The sequence below is a fragment of the Dicentrarchus labrax genome, unplaced genomic scaffold (genome assembly GCF_905237075.1).
Source record: "Dicentrarchus labrax unplaced genomic scaffold, dlabrax2021, whole genome shotgun sequence".
Classification (NCBI taxonomy): domain Eukaryota; kingdom Metazoa; phylum Chordata; class Actinopteri; family Moronidae; genus Dicentrarchus; species Dicentrarchus labrax.
This window is the reverse complement of record NW_026136708.1, coordinates 21928782-21956718: the sequence shown is the minus strand read 5'-3', so window position 1 is coordinate 21956718 and position 27937 is coordinate 21928782. Positions and strand designations below refer to the sequence as shown.

The 27937-nt window shown below is 39.4% G+C and overlaps 1 protein-coding gene across 1 annotated transcript in view; it reads right to left on the bottom strand.

Annotated features, from left to right (window-relative positions):
- Positions 1-570: 570 nt before the first annotated feature.
- man1a1 (mannosidase, alpha, class 1A, member 1) overlaps positions 571-27937 on the bottom strand; it is a 129673-nt gene continuing 102306 nt past the window's right edge. The window contains exons 6-12 of the mRNA XM_051409770.1: positions 22112-22235; positions 21741-21834; positions 16789-16904; positions 12848-13067; positions 12169-12341; positions 11640-11755; positions 571-6090 (exon numbers count right to left, since the gene is read on the bottom strand). Of these exons, the coding sequence (XP_051265730.1) occupies positions 5964-6090; positions 11640-11755; positions 12169-12341; positions 12848-13067; positions 16789-16904; positions 21741-21834; positions 22112-22235 (970 nt within the window). The 3' untranslated portion in view covers positions 571-5963. The remainder of the gene's footprint in view (positions 6091-11639; positions 11756-12168; positions 12342-12847; positions 13068-16788; positions 16905-21740; positions 21835-22111; positions 22236-27937) is intronic.

Here is a 27937-nt window from a genome sequence, read left to right as displayed (position 1 = left end):
TAAAGTCAGTATGAGTATGTTTATATCGGAAGATCTTCCGGACATGTTGAACTTTAAAGTTTGTGTGTGCCGCAGTTTGATGCTGTGAGTTTTGTATTTTGTAATTTCAGTCATGTTGTAATTTGTTTTCTCAGGTCATTTAAACACAAAGTCCTGAAAGAGGAAAGTGTTGCACCCGTCTTGTTTTTTTCTCCTCCTTTGGTGAAGAGCAGTCACTGTGAGTACAGACTGTAACTCACACTTAGTCTACGTCTATTCTAAATATCTGCTGTTGTTTCTGTGCATGAAGGCTGTTTAATGGGGAAAAACCTTCAGATGTTTTGAGCAAAAACTTAAAAATATGCAGGAATGATTCAATCAGTCAGCACAGATTGAATTAATACCATAAAGTTCATTTAAAAATCTAATATTTGGATCAATCCAATAGTAAATTTATGTCTTAATTGCAAAATGTTTGCACCAATCCTCATGTAAAACTGAGGTTTTTAAAGCTAAACTAGTCTAAAAATCCAAAATGTTAAAGTATAAATATGTAAATAAGTTTAAAAAAACACAACACAAAACCACCACTTATTAAAAGAGTTTTTTTTATTCACAATAGAAGTGTAACAAATATAGTTTATTAAAAAGTCTGCTGCTTATTAATATCATTTTAATCCATAAACTCAGAAGATTTTTATATAAATGTAGAACGGCTCATTTGCCGGAATGGAATATTTACATTTTTTCAATAATATTAACACAACAGATTTCCCCACAAAAATTAAAATATTGCATATAAACGCAAAGTAAACTATGTGCAATGGAATGATTATCAGCAATATTTTTGTACAGATACATTTCTGAGGTTGGTTTCACGCATTTAAACCAATAAAGGACAATGCCAACAGTTTTAAAAATTCAGATTATTTGAGTCCCGAGACAGGTCAGCCATATTTAGTGATTTAGTGACCCCTGGTGAAGAAAACTAACGATGTCTGGGTGATATAAATTAGGAGTTCCTTTTAAGGGGAAGCGGTGCATTTAATCACAGGGACTGACTTTCATGTTGAATTCCTAAAAAGGCCGGCATTCCCCTTTAAAATATTCACCAATAGAAAGGCATTGGAACGCAACAGATCGTCAACACAATATTCAGAAAATCACCCAAAAAAAACACAGTAAAATTAAAATAACGAAACGTCTGCGTATGGAGACGAGCAGATGCCTGATGTCCCGATATGTGAAGCTAATGCAGCGCTCACACTGACGGCTCACACGTAAACACATTCTGCCTCTCCGTCCTATTCAGGTACTGAAACCACCAGATCGGTGCCACATGAGAAAGTAAAAAAAAAAACATGTTTAAAACTTTGACGTTGAATCCAGAAGGGCAGGGCTGAGTTTTGTGTCCTTCCTATTTGGGGGGGGATGCAGTGGATCAGCCCTTTAAGCCTAAGTTACAAGTCAAAAGCCTCCACGGTTCCAAAATGCCAAAAAGTCTACACACGGTTACTTTAACATATTTAAAATCCCCAAAGTACAATAAAAACCAAATGTCAGACTGTTGAATCGCACTAATAAATCTTAACATGGGGGGAGGGGAACTACCAGGAAACCATGTTCATTAAATTCACCATTAAGACTGACACCATCATACTCACTGTAGCAAAAAAAAAAACACACACACCCAACCCCCACCATTACAGAAATCTTCATAAGAATACAACTAATGGTTGAACTTCAAATCCACGCAGCATCAAGACCTTAATGCAGCCTAAAATTGGTATTTTTTTAAATGAAGTTCTGTATGGAGCCTTCAAACTTTCTCATTTTCCGCTCCGTTCTGTGTTAGCGAGCAACTAAAATACACTCAACTGCTGCAGTGTGTCGTATCAAATGATCTTATTTCATTTTCATTGATCATCAGCTCAATAATAGGGCAAAACATTCTGATATTAAAGTGTCTTTATAATGAACACTGAGCTACGTTATAGCATTGTTTCTCACTTCCATCACAGAAACACAAGTTTAAACAACCTTTATGAAGCAGCGCCAGTGTTTTAACACTGTACTGAACACAAACAACATCTGGTTTATCCTGAACGTTCCTAAATGTCTGTGTTTATGTGTCAGATCCTCACAACTATAAATGAAAACCAACGTGTGTGTGTGTGTGTGTACAGCTCGTGTGGCAGATTTGGATGATTTCCTACGTCAACGCCACGTCGCCACCAGCGGGCTCGTGAACCGCACACGTTGCTTTAAACTTTTTGTGCTTTCCAGGATAAAAGAAAAACAACAAAAGCAACAAAAGCACAGAAGTGAACACAAGAAGACACAAAAAAAAAAAATCACATAAAAATATTCTTCACTTCACATTGGATGGTACATTCATACAGTTCCTATCCTCCAGTAAGGTTGTTGGATTGACTCCCAGGTGCTTCCTTTGACGTCTTTCTTCAATTAAACCACATTTCCCAAACGTCATTAAAAAAGGTACCATGTGTAGCTTCTTTAAACACAGATAATGTACTGGTGATATTACCCACTGTGGCAGCTCAGCAGCTCATTAATGAGGTTTAAAAACACAATGCGACCTTTAAACTCTTCCCCGACATCAGTTCAATGTCTGCTTTGGTCAATAAATTACAATTACCCAACAAAAAGAGATGTGAAGCTCCACATTCAGGGTCCAGTCTTGAACTCTGTAAAGCCACAGCGCCACCTGGGGGTCAGCTCCCAAACTCTTCCGAGTCCTATGTTCACTACTACAGAATAAATTAATACAATCGGCAAAATCAACCATTACTATACAACTTCACATGGATAATAAATGCCTCTACACCCACTAAACAAAAACACGGATTACACACGAGGACACTGTCGTCTGTACAGTGATATAAAGAACGTGAAGGGATTTCTCACAGCTCAGAAACTCAGCACGATATTCAGTTTCAACGTGGAGGTCGACTGATATGGTGGTCATTATCTGGGATTCAATTAAAAAAAAAAAAAAAAAAACACAGTTTGCAGCACAAACACTGAAGTTTTTGAACATGCTCTCTGCTATTTTCTCATTCATTTCTATCAATTTGAGCTCTTCTTGTTGCGAGAGGGCCTTAAAGCTGCAGCAGGTAACTTTTTATAAAAATAAGAGATAATCTGTGGAAAAACAAAGGAAAGAGACTCAACAATCAACTATCTTTCTCATCTCTGATTGGTGGATTCTTTCAAACGCCACAGAGGATCCACAGATTATCTCCCACTATCAGGATATAGTGACAGTTTCAGTTAATATTTGATAAAAGTTACCGACTGCAGCTGGAAGTGTAACCTCCTGTGATCAGAATCATGTATGGGGACATAAAATGTGGGAAGATACCAGCTAATGAGTCAGTTTGGGTATATTTCTCAGGGCGGGGTCTCCACATAATGCTGCAGAGTCACAATCATCGCTGCTTGCAGCTTTAATTCATTTTTATACTTCAATTTAATCTTCTTTCATTACCTTGTAATCACGGGACGTTTAAATAAAACAGTTTTTTCCCAACATGTCGACATTTTGTTGTAATAAGTTTTCCATCTAGAATCACTGGTGACAATCAGATGTATATATATATATAAGTTATTATTACATGATGTTCTTGACTGTTCAGACTCAGGGCATTTAGCCCAGGTCTCATGTAATCACTGTAATTGGAAGATCTCACCACTAGATGTCAGTGTAGTCGAGGACATAACTGGTTCCTGACAGACGTTCACCAGGAGAAAGAACAGTACAAGACTTTCTTTATGTGATTATCAGATGGACAATGTCTGATCTCCTACTAATAACAAACATTGGATATACAGTTAAATAGCAGGAATTATCCTTTAATCAGTGTCTACTTTTGGTATAATCCTCATCAGAGGCATGGGAACTACACTTAAAGCTCTGAGACTATTTAAAACTCGACTCTTCTGTGTTTGTGTGAGCTGCTTTTCCCTCCGACTCCTCCACAGTGAAGGCACTAGGTCGAAGACTAAACTGGATTTTATCTGGCTACAGTTCTGTGTGGCATCAGGAGAAAGCCAACTGAATGAGCTGAACAGAAAACGCACAATAACAGCAACACAGTTTGTGTCAGTACAGTCACACGCCCCTCACCCGAAGTGTGGAGGATGACGGGAACCACAGACAGAATGGTAAAGCTGTATATAATCAGTATGGCTTCTTCTGTGAGTGTGTGAGAGAGAGTGTGTGTGTGTGTGTGTGTGTGTGTGTGTGTAGGTGAAATATTACAGCGAAGTCGAGTGTCCGCGTCTCCTCATAGAGGAGAGAAGATCCTACAGCCGGCACTACGCTGGACCTGCAGGACGGAGGGTTGGACAGATACAGACAGACAGATAGGGTTTGCTGATGAATATGATCAATCAGTGTCCTCTTCAGTGGATCTACAAGGGTCTAAGATTTCTGTTTCTATACATACTAATGTTCAAATTGAAGGATGTTAAGATTTGTAGGAGGAGGAAGGAAATAAGATGTTGAAGATCTTTATACGACAACGTTGAGTGTCAAAGTTAATTCCTGATTCTCCAAACATACGTCAATAACTAAAAAAGCTAACTCAAGGTCCACTTACTTGCTTTCTACAGATTATTAACTCCATCTCACAGCCCAACGCATCTCCGTGCTGCGTTACAGCATAGAACACTCTGAGGAAGACCGTGAAATGTGGTTGACAGCTCAACAAACGTGGACCTCGAGGTGAGTTTCTTTTTGTTTTTTAGTCAAACAACGATTTCATTTGATTTCAAAACCCTGTAATCGTTGAGATTGAGCTAGCGCCAAATAAGATCCTGAGGGGGAAAACTGCAAACCCCAAACACCTGTATCGGTCAAACCCCAGAAATGTCGGTGTAAATGTGAGAAAGAGAAATAAACCCAGAATCCAACAAGCCAGAACAAGATGCAACGAAGTGAGGATGAGCAGCAGAAGGAGAAGAAGAGGGGCAGCTTATGTGTAAACGTCGTGGGGAGAAAGTGAAATCACTGGCAGGTAGAGAGCTGGTGTGGCTGCTCGTCCTGTGTCACACCAAAACTCAAGAGGGAGGAGGAAGCTGTCGGGGGTTCGGGGAACTGAGGAGGGGGGGGCAGAGCAGAGGTCTAAAAGTACTGTGGGGTTATAAAAAGAGGCTCGGGTTGTGCTGCGTCTTTTCCTTTACTCCCACAGAGACAACCAGGTGTTTTTATAAAAGCAAATGTTTCTCTGAAGACGATGCAGAAGTTCGGTTGGCGGTTGGCGGTGGCGGCACCAGCGTTGGCGCACGGAAACCGGTTTCTATTCAGATACTGAAGCGGTACAGCAGAAGGAAACGACGACGCGTGTGAAGTGAACGGAGCGTCTTTTAAGCTCACTAAGTCAGCCTTGTAATCCTCAGACGACAGTTTTCTATTTTTTTTCTCCTGGAGTTTGGCGCCCAGAGCTCCGATCCCAAAAAACATCATAAACACCAGAGAGACGACGGACCAGGTCTGTCAGTGTTTCTCCTTCACGAACAACAAAACAGCAGAGCGCAGCTGTAGCTACTAACAACAAAATCACTGACGATTAATGTGAGAACTGGTCAGACCGTCCCTCTGAATGAAAACCTGCCCAACGTAATGACATCTTCAGAGATTATTTCATCGCCTCTCTGACGATGTCACTACATTCTTTGGCGTCGTTCCGTTATCCGGCAGTAAAAACGTTGGTTCAGGTCAGAGCTGAATGAAACTAAAGCAAAAAACAAACAAACGAACACAAAACTGGATTCTACAGCGAGAATTCAGCGCCGGCGAGCTTGAATTCTATTTTGATCCCGTTAGAAATGAAAAGTGAAATCCGATCAAGAGGCATCTGTAACCACTGGTGACTCCGAATGGACAGCTGGAGGCTCAGGTATACAGGATCAGAGGTTCTCGCACTTGTTTTTTTAGGTGTCAGCGCGGGTGGGTCCCGCTACTCCACTTCGTTGGGTCTGTCTGTTTTGTCCTTCTTGATGACGGGCAGAGGGTGAGCCTCGGTGTTAAAGACCCAGTGGTCGAGCGGTAGGTGGTCGTCGTCAGAGAACAGCAGGTAGAGATACCTGAAGGAGACACAGGGGGGAGAAGAGTTTATTGAACGCACCCTGGAGAAGGAAGAGCATCAGCTAGCTTTTAAAAATAAATACAGAGGCTCAGATATTGTGATCAAGGGCTCTGTTTTCATGTTGGCACAACATGCAGCACGAGTAGCCCTCCGACAGTTTGGTACTTTCATGACCTTACGTTAAACTGTGCCTGTCTGCCTGTTCCCGACCCAGCATGCACTGCATACAGTGACTTAAAAAAAGGCAGTGCGAAGACAGTTGTTGGATTCTGTTTGTGCCAGAAACAGACATCAATCCTCAGTTTAACTTCTAATTTCAAAGTCCCACTGCGAGGGGATTTGAGGATTCTGAAACAAGGGCAAACTGAGTACCTTGGAGGAGATTATGGAATAATGCTGAAGAGGTTGTTCCTCCTACAGACACTGTCGGACTCACGGTGGACACTGATGCAGCAGAACCAGAGTTACAGTCTTTTTCATCGCACACATTCTTCTTCCTTGTCAAAACCCGCCGCCTACATTACCCACAATGCAACGCCACCACAGACAGATCAGGCATTGAGCCGAGTGTGTTATGCTAGTAGCAAATAATGTTGCCTCGAGCTGATTGTCTCAGCGGTCTAGTAAACTCATTTCCACTCTGTTTTTATATTATTTATACATTTTAAGTAACATCACTTGAGGCAATTCATCAGATTTTGCAACAGTAATTATAACAGTACCTCCAAAGACATATAAACAGACATTCATGTGTAAAAAATGGTGGCATTCCCCTTTAAACATGAAAATAAATAAAATCCTAACTTTAATAAAACACTTTCCAACCAGTTTAATTCAAATCTGCATTAAAAATTCCCCCCAAATATCTAATATTATTTCCTGGAATATCCATTTCTCCATTTGTTGAGTCATTGTTTTCACACTCTTCTGTTTCAGAGCTGTGAGACCTTCAGTGAATCTGGCTCAGAGTATTTATTCAACCCCAAACCCTCAGTATGTGTTTTTCCACCGCTGGTTGTTGCACTTGAACCATCAAAACATGGCCCCATTACCACAAAAGACCTTTAGGGAAGTAAAAACACATCAACAAAAGGGGAAAAAACAAAGACAACAAGGAAAATAACAAAATATTAGCAAGAAAAATGAAATTAAAATGAACACTGTGAGTGGACTAAAGCTATAAGTCGACAGTTTATTGGTTCAATGAAACCTTTCACACGTTTCAGCTCCCGTCTCCATTTCTTTATGAAGATGACTCGTTTTGGGATCTGCACTGTTTCCTGTTGAGTGTCTTAGATATTATTTTGAGTTGTGTTCAGCTTTTGCAATAATTAACAGCAGTCCTGTAAAGAAATAAAATAAAAAAAGAACCAGATGTGGAACTGAGAGGGAAGAATGGGTGCGGATCGCCTCCGACCACTTTATGAAACCAGAAGTGATGAAATTCTGCGGTTCAATGTCATCAGATCTTATGAAACAACTTCAATAACATTATAAAACAAAGGAGTGGTGTGAAAGAAAAAGTAAATAAAGCGAGTTGCTGGTCCACCACCTCAGAATTCATCATGAAGTGCAAAAAAAACCCCCAGAGATCAATAAAAAGAAAGCAAATGAGTTCTTTAAGAAGAATTTCTGTGAAAGAAAATCCCACCGAAGAATAGACAGTTAAAAAACCCAAAAATGTGTCAGCTGACTAAAACTAATGACTCAGCAGAGGAGCTGGTTATCCACGAAGCCCTCAACCTCCACAACAAGAACCCCCCCCTCAAGTCCTCCTCCGCCTGCCAGCGAACCACTAGAAAGCAGTGAGTGATTGAAGGCAGGCAGCAGTGTGAAGTATGGCCGTGTCCTTGGCAGCCGTGGGAAGAGAAGTACTGGAAGTGGCTCCGCACGATGCCAAGATCCCCGAGTAACATTAGGAGGATTAGAGTTATGGGTTCGCTGCTAAATGGGATTGATATTTTCAGTGTCCAGTGAGGTCCATCTCTGATATCATGGATATGATGTGGCTTGACTGATGAGGTAATTATTGTGCTGCTGTCCAGGCTGGTGGTCAATTGCACTCATATTTTTCTTCTAGTTGCCCGTCGGGAGCTAATGAGACATTTTCTTTTCGTACTGCTACTCCTGGAAACATTATGGCGCGCCTACGAAGGCATTCATATCGTGTTTGGACTGTTTCATGTTGGATGAATAGGGTTTTACGACACTGATCAACAGGAAAAAAAAAACACTTTTATTGGTATTTTCACAAGCTGTTGGACCTGCAAAGAGAATCCAGACATCTTACTTTGAGTGTGTGTGTGTGTGTGTGTGTGGTGTAATCAGGAGTAGAGGTGACGCTTGTTAAAATTTACTGCCTATAAAAAAGGCGGATTGGATGGCACCTCGCCCCCATCAGGCTCTGTTAGGCTAACCTTGACTTCCTGTCAACAGCTGTCTGGCGTGGGGGAAAAAAAATAAAATAACCGACAGAAAAAGAAGAAGTGGAAGGAGAGAGATGAGGGGGGGAGGTCATAAAGATTTCGATGGGAAGTAAAGGAAACAGAGAGGACGGTAAATCTGGAGCACCGAGACTCTGCTGAACTGGTTTTATGGATTAAAAACAAGAACTAGAAGAAGGACTCGTTTAATGAGAAACATTTATATTAACGTGTAATTAAACTCAACCTTTGACGTTTGGAGCACAAGTGTAAGAAAAGGTCAGATGTGGTAACAAGAGGGTGGCGAAGGTTAGTTGACCAATTAGAGTTCCCAACCAGCTGTTATTATCCAAACACAAAAACCAATAAGAGCTCCTCGTCATACTCCTTTTATACCAACAATCATAATAGAGAATATCCTGGTAATATTAATCAGCAGCATCTGCATTTATTCTGATCATTGATTCATTGTTTTTTAGGGAAAAAATGCAACATTTAAATTAAGAATTCACTGGTTACAGATTATTTTCTGGTTGCAAACATCAAAACTTTCCGTTTTTCTTAGTTTTCTTTAATAATAAACTGAATATTTTTGAGTTCTGGACTTTTGGTTGGAGACAACATGTCTCAAGATGTCACCTTCTGCTCTGGTAAACTGAGACAGACGTATTTCAGTACTTTCTGACAGACTGTTTAGTTATTAGTCTAGAAAATAACTGACAGATTAATCCATAATAAGAACAACCTTAAAATGCAGCCCTAACATTTTAAAGTTAAAATATGTGAATATTTAAACTACAAAATAGCATTTTCAGAGCACTTTTTTAAGTAAAAGATTCAGCCACTTGACGGTATTAAAATAAAGATTTTCTGAGTCTTCCCATTTTATAATAAACGGAATAACTTTCAGTAAATAACAGACAGAACCTGAAATAGACGACAGACAACTTGTGCAGCTGTCAGTCTGCCAGGGCTGGCTGCTCCAATACGATCTACATATGAGAAATACGGATGAAGTAGCATGGGCAGACACACACATAGAGAGTGCACACACACACACACACACACACACACACACACACACACACACACACACACACACACACACACAGACACACACGCTCGTTAAACTGTAGCTGGGATCACTCGTCATGATTTAAACAGACCGTCCTCAGTCCACAGTTGGAGTGCCATCAGAGAGGAGAAGCCCCTATTAGCCACCACACATCACACTGTGTGGCTGACGACACGTTTAAAGAGCCATTTGTGGCTACGCACTCACACCCTCACACATACATTAACACATACAAACTCAGACAGGCACACGAGGGCAGTTAAGTAAAACTATCAAGCGACTATTCAGAGAAAGAAGCTGCCAGTGGTGTTTTTCACACTTTCTCTCTTTTTCTTTCTATTCTTCTTGTAGAGCAACCTCTGAGTATATTAACCCTTTAACACCAACACTTTGGGATTGTCTGCATTAATTAAATTTACTATTTTTTTTTATTAATTGTGGTTAATTTGAAATCTATCAATACATGGTCATATTTATGTAACGTAGATCGTAGCAGAAGTGGGTGGTAAAAGGGTATCACAGTATCCTGTGTGATCATTTTACAAATTAATAGATCAAATATATGTGTTTGCTGAAAGATGTGAGTGGTATGTTATTGTTCTGCATTCACTGTGTTTTACTTCTACAACATTTCTTTCTGATTATTTTCATATGAGTACATGTCTCTCTGGAGAAATCTAAAGTCTATTCAAGCTTAAAGCTACAATATGTGATCTGATATGTCCAGATAGCATTAGTTATTTTAGTTTTATCAACAGTATCTTTAAAGTGTTTTTGGTAACATCAGCCTACAGCTTCTTCAACTCTTTTATTGAAGTATATTTATGTCACGTAATTTAAATTACTGTCCTCTACAGTCGACACAAATGTGTTTCCTGTCACCCCCCCTGTGCTCGTGGTGTGCATGTGCACCCTGAATATGGCAGTGGTGCTCCACTGCAATATAAAAAACCTCTGTGCAACACCACTCATGCTGAACGATTCAGCAGGTCACCTTTCATAGACCTGCAGCATAAATATGACACAACCCCTTAAAATGAAGCAATGTCAGGGCGACCTGGTGGTCTTGGTTAGAGCCCCGGGCAGGACTTCTTTCTAATCCTGCTCCTGCTGGATCTCTGACCATTTGTGCCCGCACAATAATGATTTTTAGTCTTTTCCTGTCTTGCAGGTGAAAAAAGGTAATTTTACTGTGGCAGTAACGACTGGGAAATGTTGCCAGCAAAGTGAAAACCGCCATGTGAAAACCACGTGACCCCAACATCCCCAGTTTGAGTCCAACCAGAGACCTTTGTTATACGTCGTCCCCCACTGCTCTTTCATTTCCTGTCAGATCTCAAATGTCAACTATCTGATAAAACAAATGTTAAAGTTAAACAATAAATAAAATAAAGCAATATCATCTATCTTCTATTTTTTAAAGGATAAAAGAGGTGAAATGATCTAGTATCTGCAGCAGTTATTTGCTATCCTGTTAACCATCTCACAACCCCCCAAAAGTACGTTGGAACAGCACTAGGGATCCTGACGGCAGGCTGGGAGCCACTGATTAAGAGTTAATCTTCAAAAGTCTTAATTTTGACCCAAAACATGAAGTATATTATGATTAATAAACTGTTCTTAAGTGGCGGCATGTGTCTGACAGAGCTACAGCGTCTACTGCAGACACCGACCCCTCCGGTCATGATGTTGAATGTCTGAGTGACTGAAGGCTCAAACATTATTCCTCATTCTGTTTATCAATCTTTATCTCATTTTTCAGCTTAACGTTGTATCCACCTTGAGTTAGAAGGCTGAAACATAAAGCTGCCTGTGTGTGTGTGAGACAGAGTGTAGTGAAGTAACCTTGCCAGTGACCTCCGCCACTCTCTAGAGCTTATTCTGAATGAATGACAACATCAAACTTTGTGTGTGTGTGTGTGTGTGTGTGTGTGTGTTTGTCAGTTTGGGGATTCAGGGGCCTTGTCCCTCCCATAAAGTGCGATGACAGCACAATCATAAGAGGACAGAAGTGAAGGGTGTGTGTATAGAGACGTTTGTGTGTCTTACTTGAGTGTCTCGGCCAAGTAGAAGCTCTGCTGCACATCGTCGTGGCTGGGACTCGAAGCGTAGACGTCTCTGACGCCGCTGTAGCCTCCTTCTACTTTACAATACTGCTCCAAGGCCTGAATGGGGGGGACGGTGATAGAGATGCACAACAGGAAGAGAGAAACAAGGGCAGACATCAGTGACTGCAACATCAATAAAGCTCTTTAAGTACTTAAACGTACTGCGAGGAGTGTTTAGCTGGTTGTGAGGAGCTGCCTCTATGTGACCCACAAACACAATCGAGACCCTTAGTGCATAGACTGTTTCTATACAATTATTCTTAATGCCTCACTCCGGGGCGGATTTGGTCGGAGTTTCCTTGAAATCAATTAAACAATGCACTACCACTTGTGTCCACAGGGGCCGCCAGACGTTTCCTTCCATGTGCAGTAAGAACACAAATAAGAACATTTTTTTCCAAATTGCTAATTTCTCTCTAAATACAATATGACAAACAGCAATTTAAGTTTGAGTTCAACAAATGTTTTACCTGAACAGCCTCCCAGCCCCACTCCCTGTATTTGGGGTCGTGGGTGAACCTCCACATGTACATGTAGGTCTCTATGACCTCAGGACGGAGGATGAAGTATTTCTCATTCTGGCGGGTGGCGATGGCTTCGACGCCGCCATCGAAACGAAAGCCCTCCGGACCCAGCTTCGTAGCTAGAGGAGAGAAACATTTTTAAGATAACCTTAAAGAATATGTCTCTCTATATGTCTATATATTTATGTAATGTCACATTGAATTATATAGGTGCAGTGCAGAATAATGCTACAAACTTCAGGTAAAAAGAAGAATATGTTACTCAGCTGCTAGCGGTAATGTTTCTGCAGACCTGTCTTTAAAACATGATGACTCATAATAAAACTTTCTGATTGAAGATAACAATAAGACCCATTTTCTTTGAATAAATGCTAATTACTGCTGAAAAGGAGGACAAGTACAAGGACAGCATTATACAACCTAAACCTTTCGTATATAAGCAATAAGTTCCCGGTATTTATTTCATTCAGTAACTTTGGAGCTGATTATTAAACTAAGACTCTTTTACATACGGCTAAAACTTTTCTTAAAAGTTTGTTTTAGTCTCAGTCAACAAAGTACTTCAGACAACAATGAGCTGAAGCCCAAACAGGACTTGTTTTGTCCTCTTTGTGTGCGTGTTTACCGGTTCTGGCGTAAGACTCGTGACAGGTCCGGGCGATCTCGGCGGCCAGCTCCATCTGGTGGCCCGTCTTGTCGCTGGGCGCCCCATCAGCACCAAGAGCGATCATGCCCCCTGCGAAACAGGTCAGGTGACCCATCTTATGCTCCAGGAGTCCTCCCTTCCACTCTGCTATGTAGGTAAACCCACCGCTAGACTTCCTGATCAGGTTGGTTTCTATTGCCTGGAAGACAAAAATAAAGAAAGTTTATTGGTCTGATTGAAGTGATGATGCAAACAGAAAGAAAAAAACGTCTTTGGTCCAATAATCTGAAATCATCCTCTTCCCAGGTACATCTGAGAGTGCAGATTTTAAATATGACTTTATTCTTCCATGTAGAATTATTTCTATTGCAACATCTTGAGTTATCTCACTGTTTTGTTTGAACTTGCATCATATAAAAGAGCTGCAACTGGATCAGTTTTTCCATTTTAAAGACAGCTGGTCTTATAAACTTATTTTACATCTTAACCAGACTACCACTTGCTCCACATACAGTAGTTTTGCGATATCTGCCACGACCTTGATATTTTTAAACCTTGACCCTATTTTCCCATGTTTTTGTGTCTGAGTGACTAATGTGGACGTTTCTGAATGGGTCTAGTATTGAGCGAAACAGGCACCATGTTAATCCTTTGAGGTAAGTCAAACGTACATCCAACTATGGCTGTGTTCAGTCTGCCGACTAAGTGACCCAGACCTGATTTTTTTCATGACAGTGTGAACAGCACAAATCTGATCTTTTCACTTCTTATTCAGGTCACTTCATATGTGGTCCACGTCAGATACAGGCCTGTCTTTTCGCAAGGTGACCTCAGTGTAAACAGTCAGAATTCCTGACTTTTAAGATGCTCTAAATCCACATTCGTCACTTCTGGACCGTGACCTGTTCACACTGGAATCTGATATGGACCAAATTAAAATAATAATGTGAACAGCCAAACAAACTAATCAGATCTGAGCAATAAATCAGTCTTTTATTAAGGCGCGCAGTGTGAATGTAGCCTCAAAGAGCTTGTTTTTCACACTGACAGGCTCAGATTGTTATTGTAAGAGTCTGATTACATTATGGAGACGATCCCCACTGAGAAAGAAATTTTTGTTGAAAAAGTAACCAGAAACATTTGTTATACTGCTCTGTTAAAAATCCATAATATTGTCGACGCTTTTAATGACAATCGGAGGCTCTCAGGGGCAAGAATGTGCATGTTTAGTGTCTGCACACTGACATACGCATATGGCCGGAAGGATTAGGTTGCAGACAGTTTCGCGGATGCTGAAAAAATCGGTCACTTTGACACTAAAACATGGGAAAATAGGGACCAGGTTGAAAAATACTAAAGTATCCATTTAACAGAACTCGTTTGTGGGGCTCAAAGCAACAAAAATATGTATTTTTTTCAAGCTGAGCAGCAAGTTACACATTTTCTTGTTGTTTGATAATTCTAATTTTCTGCTGTCTATGTAACTTCTGTTTATATCCGCAAACAATTAAACGCTTTAGTGCCTGGTGGACAGGATATGTGTGCTTGTGACAGAGTAAAATGTTAATTGTTTCATCCATAAAAGAGAAGACTGATTCCCTCTGCACATATAAATACAGTGCACAGACAGTAGAAAACCCAGATCTCAGTGACACAGCTCACAACACAGTCCGTGCATTATTAGGGAAATCAAGCCATGATTGCTTCAAAGAGACTCTGGATGGACGGCATTCAATGTAAGAGGAACAATTTTGATGTAATTTGGGTGTCCTGATCCTTTCACCCTGTTTCTGCTCTTTCTTATCCGGCCTCTTCTTGGTAAATAAATCAAGAACGCCTGTAATCCTTGAAGATTGGGAGGGATTATGGGTAAAGTATCCCTGCATGGTTAATTCTGTATTTTAGTCGTCATGTAATATATATATTTGCTCCCCAGTGTGTTACAGAGAAACAATCGGGAGAATCAGCTTTCTTCAGCTCCAGAGACCCATCGCTTGTCACAACTTACGCTGACAACTTGTTTAAACATTGAAAAGCTGTCAGCATATTTGTGTGTCGTCTATATACTCACTTTAGGAGGCTGTCTGTTCCCTGTCTTTGCCTTCTTATACAAAAGTGGGTTTAGCTCCGTCTGTGCTATAATCTTCCCATCTGTTCAAACTCACTATATGGCTCTTAAGGATTAAAGGGGAAACATTAAATATTGGAAAATGTTGGCCCAACAATGAACAATAGAGAACACTTCAAAACAAAATTGCCACTTTAAGCAAAAGAAAAAATCTACACGAGTCCAAAAAAAACTTAATTTCTGATCTCAGTTACATCAAAAAGATATTCATATTTATATTTATGGTTTAAATTATTCCTTTTATTATCTCATGAACAAGACTCGCAGGCTTCAAGGTTATTTGGGTGACTGGATTCCTATAATACCCCCCTCTGCTGGGACTGATAAATACAACAGCAGGAGCACTTTTCAGTATCTAAAGCTGACCTCATGTTTGCTGTCCACTATTATCAAACGCACATTTATGATTCAGAGGGACAGAAAACCCTGCGGAGGAAATCCATGCAGCTCACCAGCTGTGTGTAAACAGCTAGTTCAAACCCTCATTTTCTCCATTCAGCTTCCAATTAGAGGACACTGGCTGCATATTATACATTCACAGTTGTCTAGTCATTATTTATGTAGTGTTAAAGTTTCCACATATTATACAACACAACGCAATGTTACGTTTCATTCTGGGCCGTTTGAAAAATGGTAAAAGTGGAGCAGATTGTAAATTACAACCCACAGAGATCAGTGCTGTAACATGGTGTAATGGCTGGGACAGAAAGAGTGCTTAACACCAGTCACAGATGGTGCTTTTAGGGACCTGCAGATAGGCGACAAATGATGGCTTCGGTTTCAGTTGTACAATTGCAGCTGTCAGAGGAATAACCCACTAAAATTCTCTGTCAATCGACACTAAACGAAAGCTTTTTAAACACAGAAAACAGTTTGTGGAAGCTTTCCCTCTTTAAACTAAACTTTTGAACTCTCTGTAGGTGTAAGCGTTAATACTGACTGACTTTCTAATGTACAGCATTCAAAGAGCTGACATCCTTAATGTAGAGGAGGAGATGAAGTCATTAATCTCACAAGAAATAAGAAATATAACTTAAGTAATAGGAGAACTTTTATAATGAATTACAGTTAATATAATATACACTGATATAGTGAGCTCCTTATTTCAGAGAAGCAGGTACTGTGGCTAATCTAATGAAAGCATGAGAGTATATAATAAACTTTTCATATTTCGACTGATCATCATTTCAACAGCTGGTCTTCATTTATAGCAGCATAAACTTTTTTTAATTAAGCACTGCCAAACATGTAACACTCAATATAAGACTAAATTCTTTTTTTCCGCATAGTTAGGTGACTCAGCTGTACATTCTGCTGATGTTTCACATCCTTGTGTTCAAACTTCACATGCTACAGCTGCAAATACAAATTATGGATCAGTTGTTACAAGAATCAGATTTGGACGACTCTCTCGACACAAAATCTAAAATTTACTTCCAAATCAAGACACAAAATCAGTGATCATTAATGTTTTAACAGCAAAATTGGTATAAACCTACAATAGTTACTGTAGTAGTAAAATGTGAAGTCTAGGGCTGCAACTATTTTCTCAATTAATTGATTAATCACTTGGTAATTAAAATGTTTTTGCTATCACATAAAACAGAAAAGGGCAACCAATTCTCACAAATCAGACGCTGAAACCAGAGAATATTTGACATTTTTGATTAATCGATTCTCAAAAGAGTTGCCTATTATCTTTCTGTCGATCAACTAATTGATCAATCGACTACCTCTGTCTTTACTGAAGAGAGGCTCTAGCGTGCGTGTGGATGTCAGCAGTGTGAATTACCTGCAGGGCGTCATAGTACATCTTCTTGCCTTCCTCATCAGTCCTATCAGACATCAGCCAGGCCTTCAGCAGGTACTCATAGAAACTGTCACCTAGGCCACCCACAGTCACGTGATCTGCAACACACAGATAAATAACCATTATAACACACACACACCACACACACACACACACACACACACACGCAGGCTTCCTACATCGACCACACATGCACAGGCTTCCTACATGTACGCTGGTTTAGATTACAACTGTTGGACCATCCATAGATCACCCTCACAGGACGCAGGGCTAGATTTTTGCGTTTAATACAGAGAGAGCACACCTGCCTGGTATACTACAGTGTTATGTGCGAGTGTCTGAGGTGCGAGCCTGCAGCCAGCAGAACGAGCTGTACTTTTTTGTATTTGCCCTGTTGATTGTCAGTGAAGGCTCATCCATATGCATGTGTCATTAACAGAGTCCAGCCCTGTTTGTGGAGCGCAGAGATTAAATGTCAGCTGTGATCATCTTGAAGAGAAAAGAGAGGAGGCTGGCGGTGAAGATGGTTTGGTGTTGAGGCGATAAGAGTGCCCGGCCTTCTAGGAGAATATTAAACTAGAAGTACGAAGCACCCACACCATCCAGAGGAGACTTTAAAATAGATGATAAGCGATCTATCAAACAGTACTGTCTGATTGTAAAAGCAATGGAAATTGATTACAAATTAAAGTACAAACACTTGTGTAATATATAATTAGGAGCAGAGAAAGGGTGGAAACTATGACTCAACATTTCTTATCCACACATGGTGACATAACAGCTGTTTGGGTAAAACATAAAACATAGATTTATTTATATGAAAGACACAGGGTAAGCATGTCTTTGAGGCTGTGGAGGAGAGATTTTTTTCAGACAACATTAGGCTGCAAACATCCTTAGGTCATAATTTATTCAACACATCCCATCACTATTGCATAATTTCTTTTTAGATGAAAACCCCTCTCTGACTAAAACAAGCATAAAAGCATTTTTTGTGAGTGAGATTTTTCTGTTCAAACTTGCTGTTTCTATTCAGCATTCCTAATTGAATATGTCATAATTTGCATAAAATACTTGGATGAAAACACAGTTACTGGCTCTGGTTAAGAGTGTCAGCTAAATGCCAACAATTATAACTGAGGATGTACTTTCAGTAGTTTTATTCATCCGGAAATAAAAGTAAGTAGAGCAGAGGTGCAGGTCCATATTTAACCATCACAGACGTGAACAGCCCTCCCAATCAAGGGCTAGGTATCAAAAACAAAACAAGACAGAATCTCTAATAAACTCTGAAACATATTAGGAGATATATAAAAAAAAAAAAAACCTAAATAATAAAACTGGATCAAAGGATTTCTAACTTAATACAACAAATGTATTGTGTACATCAAAAGAAATATGCCCTGATCTATTGCAGAACAGTAACTGACTTGAACAGACATGATACCTTTACAAGGTAAAATTGGTACTACAGCAATTAAGCATGAAGACTAATTAAGTTTAATTCATTTCTAAACTGAAGAGCTCACGAGTGGCAGCAGGGGAAAGAAATCTCAACAGAGAACAACTTGAGAGACACTATTTCTTCTCTGGTGATTTTAATTTCCCTTTCCACCTCAGCATTTGTCCTCTCCTATTGATTCAAACACCACAGGCTCACAACAATAAATGACAAAGAACATGATGTTTCTGTCCTATTTTATATGCAAAATGTTATTTCTAATCCATTATTGGTCTAATTTCTCTAATCTCTGCAGTTCTTGGTTGGTGGCTTGAAAGAAAACACAGCAAGCTAAAGGGTAATTTTTCTCATGTTTTCTAATGTTGTCTATTAATTCCTGGGACTCCATACTTCCCGGCACTATGTGGTCAAATTACCCAGAATAGACTTCAGGATAAACTGACACTGAGACTTCCATTTGACAGGTGATGAGAAAAATACTGTTTCTGTTGAACTAGCTGGTTGCTGTTGTTAGCTTGCCAGGACAACACTCTCACTCACTTGAAAATATTGATACCACTCTTATATCTGAACATTATGTATGACTGGACCGACACTGGCCAGTTTAGCTTAGCATAAAGGCTGGAAAAAGCACCTCTAAAACTTGCTTATTAACACATTATATCTTGTTTATTTAAAGGTCCAGTGTGAAGGATTTAGTGGCATCTAGAGGCGTATTTGCTGATTGCAACGCTCTCGCATCGCCTTCTTGTTCTCAGTTTGTATTTTATTTTATTATTTTATCTCTGGGCCGCAGTGACATAAGCTAACTGTCTCTTAGCTCTAGAGACTGTGGAGACAAATAAGTTGTGTCAATCTTCTCATCTAACCCTCTGCAAGAGGGTTAAATGACTGCAAGGTCGAACTATTCCTTTAAGAACTTAAATTTGATATAGTAGCTATGTCGTGGCTTGTCACTGCGAGTTTGTTCTGAAGTCTAATTTCTGGTGTCTAGTGGTCAGAAATCACTTAAAGCAGCTTTAAGAATGGGTTGAAAATGGATTTTGATATCTACCTTCTCCTGCCACTTGCCAGTGTCAGTTTCATTGTATCTACTCAGCTACTATTCTGACATATGACAAGTGGAATTAGGAGAGGATTTTACTGCTGGATTCCTCTCCCAAACTATACCTTACATCACTACTCTGTTATATATATATATGGTAAATCGCTTTCTGTAACTACATATGCCCTCTCTCTCACACCTACATTATCTCCCCTTCCTCAAACTCTTACCCCTCTATCATTATCATCATCATCATCATCAACATCATTACCTGTTCAGCTGCACGGTTTGAAGAGTCTGATAATGGTTCAAAATTATACACCCTGTTACCACTACCTGTCAGAAACACGGACACATGAACGGACACTTGTGCACACACTGATGTTAAAGATAGGAATTGTGGGTCGAGGGAATGTAAAAATACTTGACAGTGACACTGGTAAATAGCGGGTTGCAGTGATGTAAAGAGAGTCAACAAGGTTAAAATGGAAAGAGTGATGATACGGTCTGAGAACAGTTGACACGACACTAGAGGCAACACTTGAACAAAGACAATCTTGTTTTTCATAGATTGTATAACTGTTGGGTCAGTGTGTCATTGTACATTACACCATTATCAGGAGGAGGTCTAAAGAGAAACACTTATTATTGTAAAATACAGATAAAATTGTAGCTTTAATTTATCATCAGCTTTCGTTGGCAGAGATAAAGACTTCCAAAAACAATAATACCTTAATTATGTATGTGGCTGTTTTCATACAATTTAATCTGCTTTTCAAGTAATGAATTTCATAGAAATAGTAATGAAGATTAATGAAAGATAAATAAAACTGTGTAAGATGGAAGGAGAGGGATAAAACAAAAACTGAATCAGTTAAGGGAAATAGTCTGTCAAGTTGTCATATTTAACATAAATAAACAAATATGACAAAATGATATAATCACATTACATAGCTGATAGTCAAGAATACATTTTTAAATACAGATTTCAAAGTCTAAATAGTCAAAAACATACACCTAAAGGACTGCTTGATTACCAATTAAACTGCTGAGAATTTTAATAATTTATCTTTTAATAATTTCCAAATGCAAGAAAATAGTTAACAATAATTATATGTTTCTCATAATAAAAATACATTTTGTCAGAATAACAATCCAAAAAGCTTTTTTGCTTTAAGAATGACTTGAGGGATACATTTATCATCAGAATTGTCATTGAATGTATGGACCGACTAATCGATTCATCGACTTATTATTCAAGTTCTACTCACCATAGAAGGTTTTGGTTCTGGATGACAGTATAGTTAACAAAAAGAAGTCAGTGAATTTGAGAGCTGTGTTAGAAGCTCAAAGAATTATAAGAGATCATTTATGTACAATAATTGGGGGCAAATGAACAAATTCTGAATCCGAGTGGGAGCCAGTGAAGTGATTGTTATATCAGAAGGATATGTGCATTCCTGGTTTTAGTCAGTACAAATTACAGGTGTAGAATAGTTTTCTTTGATAGGTCATCATAAAGTGCATTGCAGCAATCTAGAGTTGTAATTTGCATGCATTAGTGTTTCAGTGTCATCTTGGGAAAGAAAAGGTCTAACCTTGGTGACAGTCTTCAAGTGATAAATGCAAATTATATTAATGTTTCTGATATCAGCCTGGAAGTCCAGGTTACTATTAACTCACAGATTTCAGACTGTGATTTCCATTTCAGTTTCACTGTATTTAGATGTGAAATTACCAACTCTCTCTATCTCGGTTTTATCTCTATTCTTCTGTAGGAAATGATGAGCAAGTCTTGTATTTGTGTGCATAAAACTTGTAAGTTCATTTGGCCAGATTGATGTTTGTAAAAGTGAGAGTTAATATTAAACATACAAATGGTTGTTCTAAGCAGAAGCAAGACTACCAAGAAAATAACAAGCCCTAGGGATGAGCCTTGAGGTACACCACAACAGAGCCAGAGAAGACCAACCAAGTTTTACTGCCAGTTAAAACTCCATTAAACGCATCTCCAAGGAGTATCCTACAAAACCTGACAACATAAATCTGCTTTGATGTGAGTATCTAGTTCTTAGAAGAAAATTGTGCAATGGACAATGGTCTTATTAGTAAGCTAATGGCAAGTAGCGACTGTCAACCACCGACCTCCAACAGTATTTGATGAGTTCACCAAATCTGACTTGCATGTGTCTAGTAGAAGCTAATTTTAACACGGATGAGTATAAAATCAGTTTATAGCTAACTTTATGTGGCAGTATGGACACAGGAGGACACATTGGTTGTCACAGCTGATTCATGAGCTGAAGGGAAGAGTTCTCAACTCAGGCATTGCCATGACACTCAAATACAAAACAAGTGGGAAATGCAAGAGACGGGCAAGACAGAAGAAATCAGTTGGGATGACATAGAGGGGGGAGGAGAACTTACGTTGGCCCCACTGGCCACTATTAGGGTTCAGGTAGTTGGGGTAGAGCCCCTGGGGTTTGTCCAGGCGATTTAGTACTTTCCGGATGTTCATTACCTAACGATCAAAGATATAAACCACAAACGCATCAAGTAAAGATCACTTTATGCACCGCATTGTGCAGTGCATTGGAAATACAGAATATGTGTGATTATATGCAACACTCTGTAAAGACAGAAACTGTAAGAAATGTGACATAATCAATATCTGTCTGGGGCAAATAAGGTAAAGGGGTGAAGAGTTCTACTTTTATACTTCTATAGTGCAAGAGTGTAAGAGGAAATCATGCAGTGTGGAAAAAGTAATATTATGTATTCTCATGTGTGTCCGTTACCTTCTGTGCAAACTCTGGATTTCCTGAGAGTTTGCTGAGGTGCATGAACTCTAAATGCAGGGTGCCATACTCTGCCAGGATGCTGCTGCCACCGGATGCCCATGGCCAGTTTCGACCAATACCACTGGACAAAGACAAAAAAGAGGAGAAAGAGGTTTAAAAAACACAACAGCAAAAAGACACACAGTGTAGAAGAGACAATTTGAGCCACCTTAACTTGTTTTTACTTGTATATCATTTATATTAATTCCTACTAATACCCCTAAGTGCTTTGTGGACAAAAACACAAGAACAGAGCATGAGTCATGTAAGAAAAGCTTTTTATAACCACGTAGCAAAACTTGTTCATCTTGATACTAGACAGCTTAAAAGTGGCGATAAATCTTCAAAAAGCCAGCTTATGACTCTCAGTGACTCAGCAGTAATACTTCACATCGTAACGACAACTAATATGTTCCTGTAATTTACGGGTTATTTTAGAAATCCAATAATATTCGTCATCTTTTGCTTCAGCGACATTCACAAATAGATTCTTAAAATGGATGCAGACTGAGTTACATTAATGACATTAAAACCTAACTTTACAGTCCATCTGTCATATTTATGGATGCGTTCTTGTTTTTGTTTAGTTTTTTTCACACACTTGACTTTGGCAGCACAGCTTATCCTTGCCGGTGTCCATCTGTCAGTCAATCAGAACTTGCTGAACCCCCACCCTCTCCCCTGACGTTGCCCAGATGACGATTAGGTTGCATCGACTCTTGGGCCATATGTGAGAGTTACCAAACCTGGCATGCTTGACAAGGACAGAAGACCCAGTGACAGAGAGTGTGTGTGTGTGTGTGTGTGTGTGTGTGTGTGTGTGTGTGTGTGTGTGTGTGTGTGCTGGATCATTAGAGCAACTGACGGATCACTTCCAGGCTAAAGACTGATGACTCTGGTGGCAATGCTTCAAGTAACTACTCGTGAATACATATTAACAATTCACTGCACTGTGAAAACACACACCAGGATGTCTGCGCTACAACAACGACATGCGGACACGTGGACATGAGCTGCGCACACACACAAACACAAACACACACGGGAGACATCCAACAAATGAGAAAAGGGAGGAGGGGAAAGAGTGTGAATTGGGAGAAGTGCCACACACACACACACACATCTCTTCGAAGAGGTTGATGAACATACTAATTATCCCCCCTTCAGCTCATCATGCTGCACAAGCCATAATTTGTTTCCCATTACACCATGGATTTAATCAAGTCAACCAAACACAGAGAGGACCACAGCGGCATGCGGCAGCAAGAAGAGAGAGACATGGATCAGGGTCAGAGAACGTAACTGGTGAGGAAGCTGATGGGAGCTGTATGTGGCTTTAGACTGATGCAGATGTTAAAACAAGATATTAATGATCACCTGAATGATGAATGAATCATTAATGATTCACAAAAGTGAATGGAAGCATGGCCTACATGCTAATATGATGTATAGTCAACTTAAATGGAAACTATAGTGTTTTAGAGCTCCAGAAGAACATTATTCCTTTATCTCCACAACACTCTCACTGCCGCCTCCACTTCCCCTCAGTCAACTGTAGACTTTCTGTCTATCCATCTCTTTCAATCCTTTTATAAACCCTGTGATGAGCGATAAATCCCTTCTATGGTTGGGGGTACGTGGGGGAGGCAGACGCACACCTTTCCAACTCACCCCTGACCACCCCAATCCCTCCCAAAGCCACGCAGTGAGAAACACTAAATCCCCGTTAAGGAGAACAAAACAAAAGACAGCAGGGAAAAGCTGCTGCGTAAAACAGACACAAACCAATGAAGAGCAGACATGAAGTATAATACTGGAGACAGATAGATGAGGGTGTGTTTGGAATATAATTTATCTGGCCAGGGTGTCTGCAAGTTTCAGAAAGATAAATCTAGGACTGTTTGAGATCTGTAATGCTGGCTGGAAGTTAATTAGAAAATGAAGAAGTTTTAAAAACCAGAGCTGTCAAAATCAGTCAACTTGTTTGATCACAGCTGTTGAAGTTATTGAACTACTTGGGCAAAAAATGGCACTGAGAATTTACTTAAAGCAACAATATGTAACATTTCAACAAAATAAATCCCTCTTCAAATGAAAGTTGATTTAATAAGTAATAAAAATGCATGCGAACAGTTAGACGTTTTGCCAAAACTCTTTTACTTGCCACGGTATGACCGGTAACATTTGGTGTCTAATGCTATTGTTGGGTAGCCATTTCACTGTCCTGAATGGATCGAGACACAAATTATAAAGCAGCTTTGTGACATTTGACTGTATAAATAAAATTTACTTCACATTATTAATAAGATGTAATTGTAAGCGTTCAGCAAAAGTTATAGCAGCTCACTTTAAGGGACATTAAGTCTGTTAAGCAAAGATTGCATACTTATTACTAATAAAGCTGAGACTATTAATCTTAAATTCAAACAGCTTTTTCAAGTGGGGAAGAAATTAAATATTTAAGATCCCCTCCAGACATGTATTGAAACATATGTACAAATAGTCTGCTTGGAATATTCTGATATGTTTTTTCTGCAGAAAAAAAGCATAAAGAATTCATTTTAAAATCCCTAAAAAAGCACCTACTCCTTCTACCTCATTAAAAATTCTAGAGTCTTTGAATATGCTAATTGTGTTCATTTCTAAAGTTTTCCTGCTGGACACAAGATGTCTCCTACTGCACTGTTGTCCATCCTCTGTGTACGTGCACTGAAAATACAGTATTAAGTAATGTTCATTGACAGAATACAAGTGACGCTTACATGCAGATGTTGCTATTAGAGGTGTTAAGGCAGTTACTTTACGAAGTCTGCAAACAAACTTATCTTTTCCATAATTGTGCCATCTGTGGAACACAATATAATAGTTACAGTAGATGTGTTCCTTCCTAGATACTTTGGTTTCATGATTGTCCATTCTGCATGGCCCGCAAAAGAAAAAAAAGTGAATGCAAACTTCTGCCTTTTACATCCTGAACTTCTATTGTCACTGCAGTATTAACAACATCTGTTACTACAAAACACAACTGACAGCGGGGGAGAGGCTGGTGAAGAAACCAAATGGACACTAACAACAAACATCATTGGTGTCTGAGAGATGTTGCTTTTGTGCGAGTTTTTAATACAATTCATTGATTATCTAACTCCACCCTATGGCTGCTTGCAATAACAGCTCACAGCGAATGAGCTATGATTAAAATAATACACTAATGCTGGTAAACCCAATAAAAACATTGGGTCAGGGAGATGACTCTGTTCCATTTTGGGCGAAATAAACTTGCTTCAATAGCTAGTGAGGGGCATTCATGCCCGTGTTCAGATGGAAATTCATTGTTGCTTCAGTCACTTCCCGTACTGGGATTGGAAACTGGCATTCATCCACTGGCATGCAGCACAATACAACTGTATTACTCCATCTGATGGGAGTTCACTGTTGTGTTTGACTACTGATGCAGATGTCCTGGTGGCCCAGTTTCCAAATCGCTGTTACCAACTAGCTGTTCTACATCCCCTTTCTCACATGGGATGTGATGGGACTTATTACAAGCTCTAAGCTATAAAAACACTGTTTGGTTTATGACCTCTCTTTGCACTACAGACTATGCTGCAATGGTGTAAAAATACTTCAGGAGTGGTCAATGTTTGAGCATATATATTCTTACAGAAGCCTCAACTGGTTTTACACATTATCTAGCAATGATAAGACAATGATATCTACTGTAAGATCGTAATAGATTTCTCCTCTTGACTGTTTTTTGTGATCTCAGTTGACTTCATTTTCACAACAGTCAGGGGTATAAAGATTCATATTACAAGCTGGCTGAATAAAAAGTCTCACTGTTGAATTCAGTGAACTGACAGTAGGCACAGTGGTGTCTCTCAGTCTTCGTCATAATGTGCTGATAAGCCATACTTTATACCAAACAGTAGTAATGTAATGCAGTACACTGAAAAACATTTAGTAATTCTCTTTGCAAAACACACTGGAATGGTTAATTGAATGTTATGGTGACCTAGAACTAGAGGACTTTTTAGAGATTATAAGCTTAGACCAAGGTATCAAAGCTGATATTGAACTTCCATTATAAATCAAGAGATCAGCCAGCATCATCCACCTCTGACAGGACTGATATGATGCAGTTTGTTTAACTAATAGGAGTCCATGCCCATAGTTTTTAATTACTGTAATTTGCTAAGCCCATGTTTATATCCTGCATTATCATGCAGGTATCAAATCAGGCCAGTCACAATTAAATGAATGATCATTTTGGTTTACTTTCTTTTCAATATTCTAGGTTATCACATGCTATCTTTTGGAAGTTTAAGGGGACATTTAGGTACTTTACTTAGTTTGGAGAGATTAAAATGTTCTGAGCTTTTTAAAGACTTAGACAATGCCATGACAACTGGGCAAAAACTAATCTGCTGACGAAGATTATAAATGGACACCGTGGTCAGATATTTCTGTCAACATCAGTCTAATCTAATGTCATTTCCAAGATAAAACAAGTTTTAAAAACAACCAAACACTGGCTAGGAGCTTGAGTGGAATCAAACTGCAGACGCAAGATAGATGACCAAGTTGTTGTAAAGAAACCTACAGTATAAAAATGCTAGGACATCTAGGCTAGTATCTGGAGACACACAAGTTGACATTTCTCATATATCTCTGTCACAGCTAGAATACTCATGAACACTGTTTAAAGAGCATTTCAACAACCTAAGTGGGAATGTCCATCAAGTTAATATATCACATATGTTCTCCACATCATGCAGGCCTGCTGTTCAGCCAAGACACAAAAAAGCAAAGGCTCAAGAGGGTCCAAGCAATAAATATGGATCCAAAGCCTCGACCTAGAAAAAACTAGGTCATTACAGACTGATGCCACGTTGAATTATGAGGGTTTGCATTGGAGGACATATTCCAGTCCTCTTGTCTATCTTGTTTGTCCTTTTTTGGGGTTGTCCAGTTTTCTTATTTTTCAACCTCTTACACCCATAGCCCTTTCCTGGCCAGCTGTGAAATGACAAATTGTAGCCGGCTGGTTTTATACCCTCCAGTCCATTCTGCAGTGCCAACAACAGTGATTTTAATTCTATGGTGCCAAGCAGTAACCTGGAAAAACAGAAAAGACTTTCCATCTCCATAAATTACCATGTCACACCAGGAAGTGCCCTATCATGCTCCTCTAGTATTATTTTAGAAAGCATTCCTCCAATTCATTTGTACTCTTTGGTTGGATGAAGCCTATATTTTGGCCAAGTTTTTTTGTTCTGTATGCCAACCCTTTCACTCCCCTCCTCATCCATGCTATGACCTATGTTATCCTCCTGCTTTTCTTCTCTCAATATCTCTTTCTCTCGGTCTTCAAACCTATTGTACTTCTCCTCCTCCAGGCGCAGAGAAAATGTGAATTGCAATAGATTCACAGTTAGCAACTTAATTAGAGGCCTTAAATCATGGCTGCCTTCCACTGCCTTAGGTTAGTGCTGAGGAGAGCTGCACTGAGAGTGAATGTATGTGTGTGTTTGTTTGCTTTAAAAAAAAAAAAGATTTTTCCTTGTTGTTAAAAAGTGCCTCAAGGCAGTGAGGCAGTGTTACCCACAATACCAGGATTGTGTGTCTGTTGTATGTACATGTGTATGTACTGTGGCCATTTATAATAATATATAAGGGTTCTTCCCTTATACATTGTCCCCCTAGAGCCAGTCCTAGCATATTCTGTTGGGTGCAATTTGCAACTTCCTTGCTAGATGACACTAAATCCTACACACTAGTCCTCTA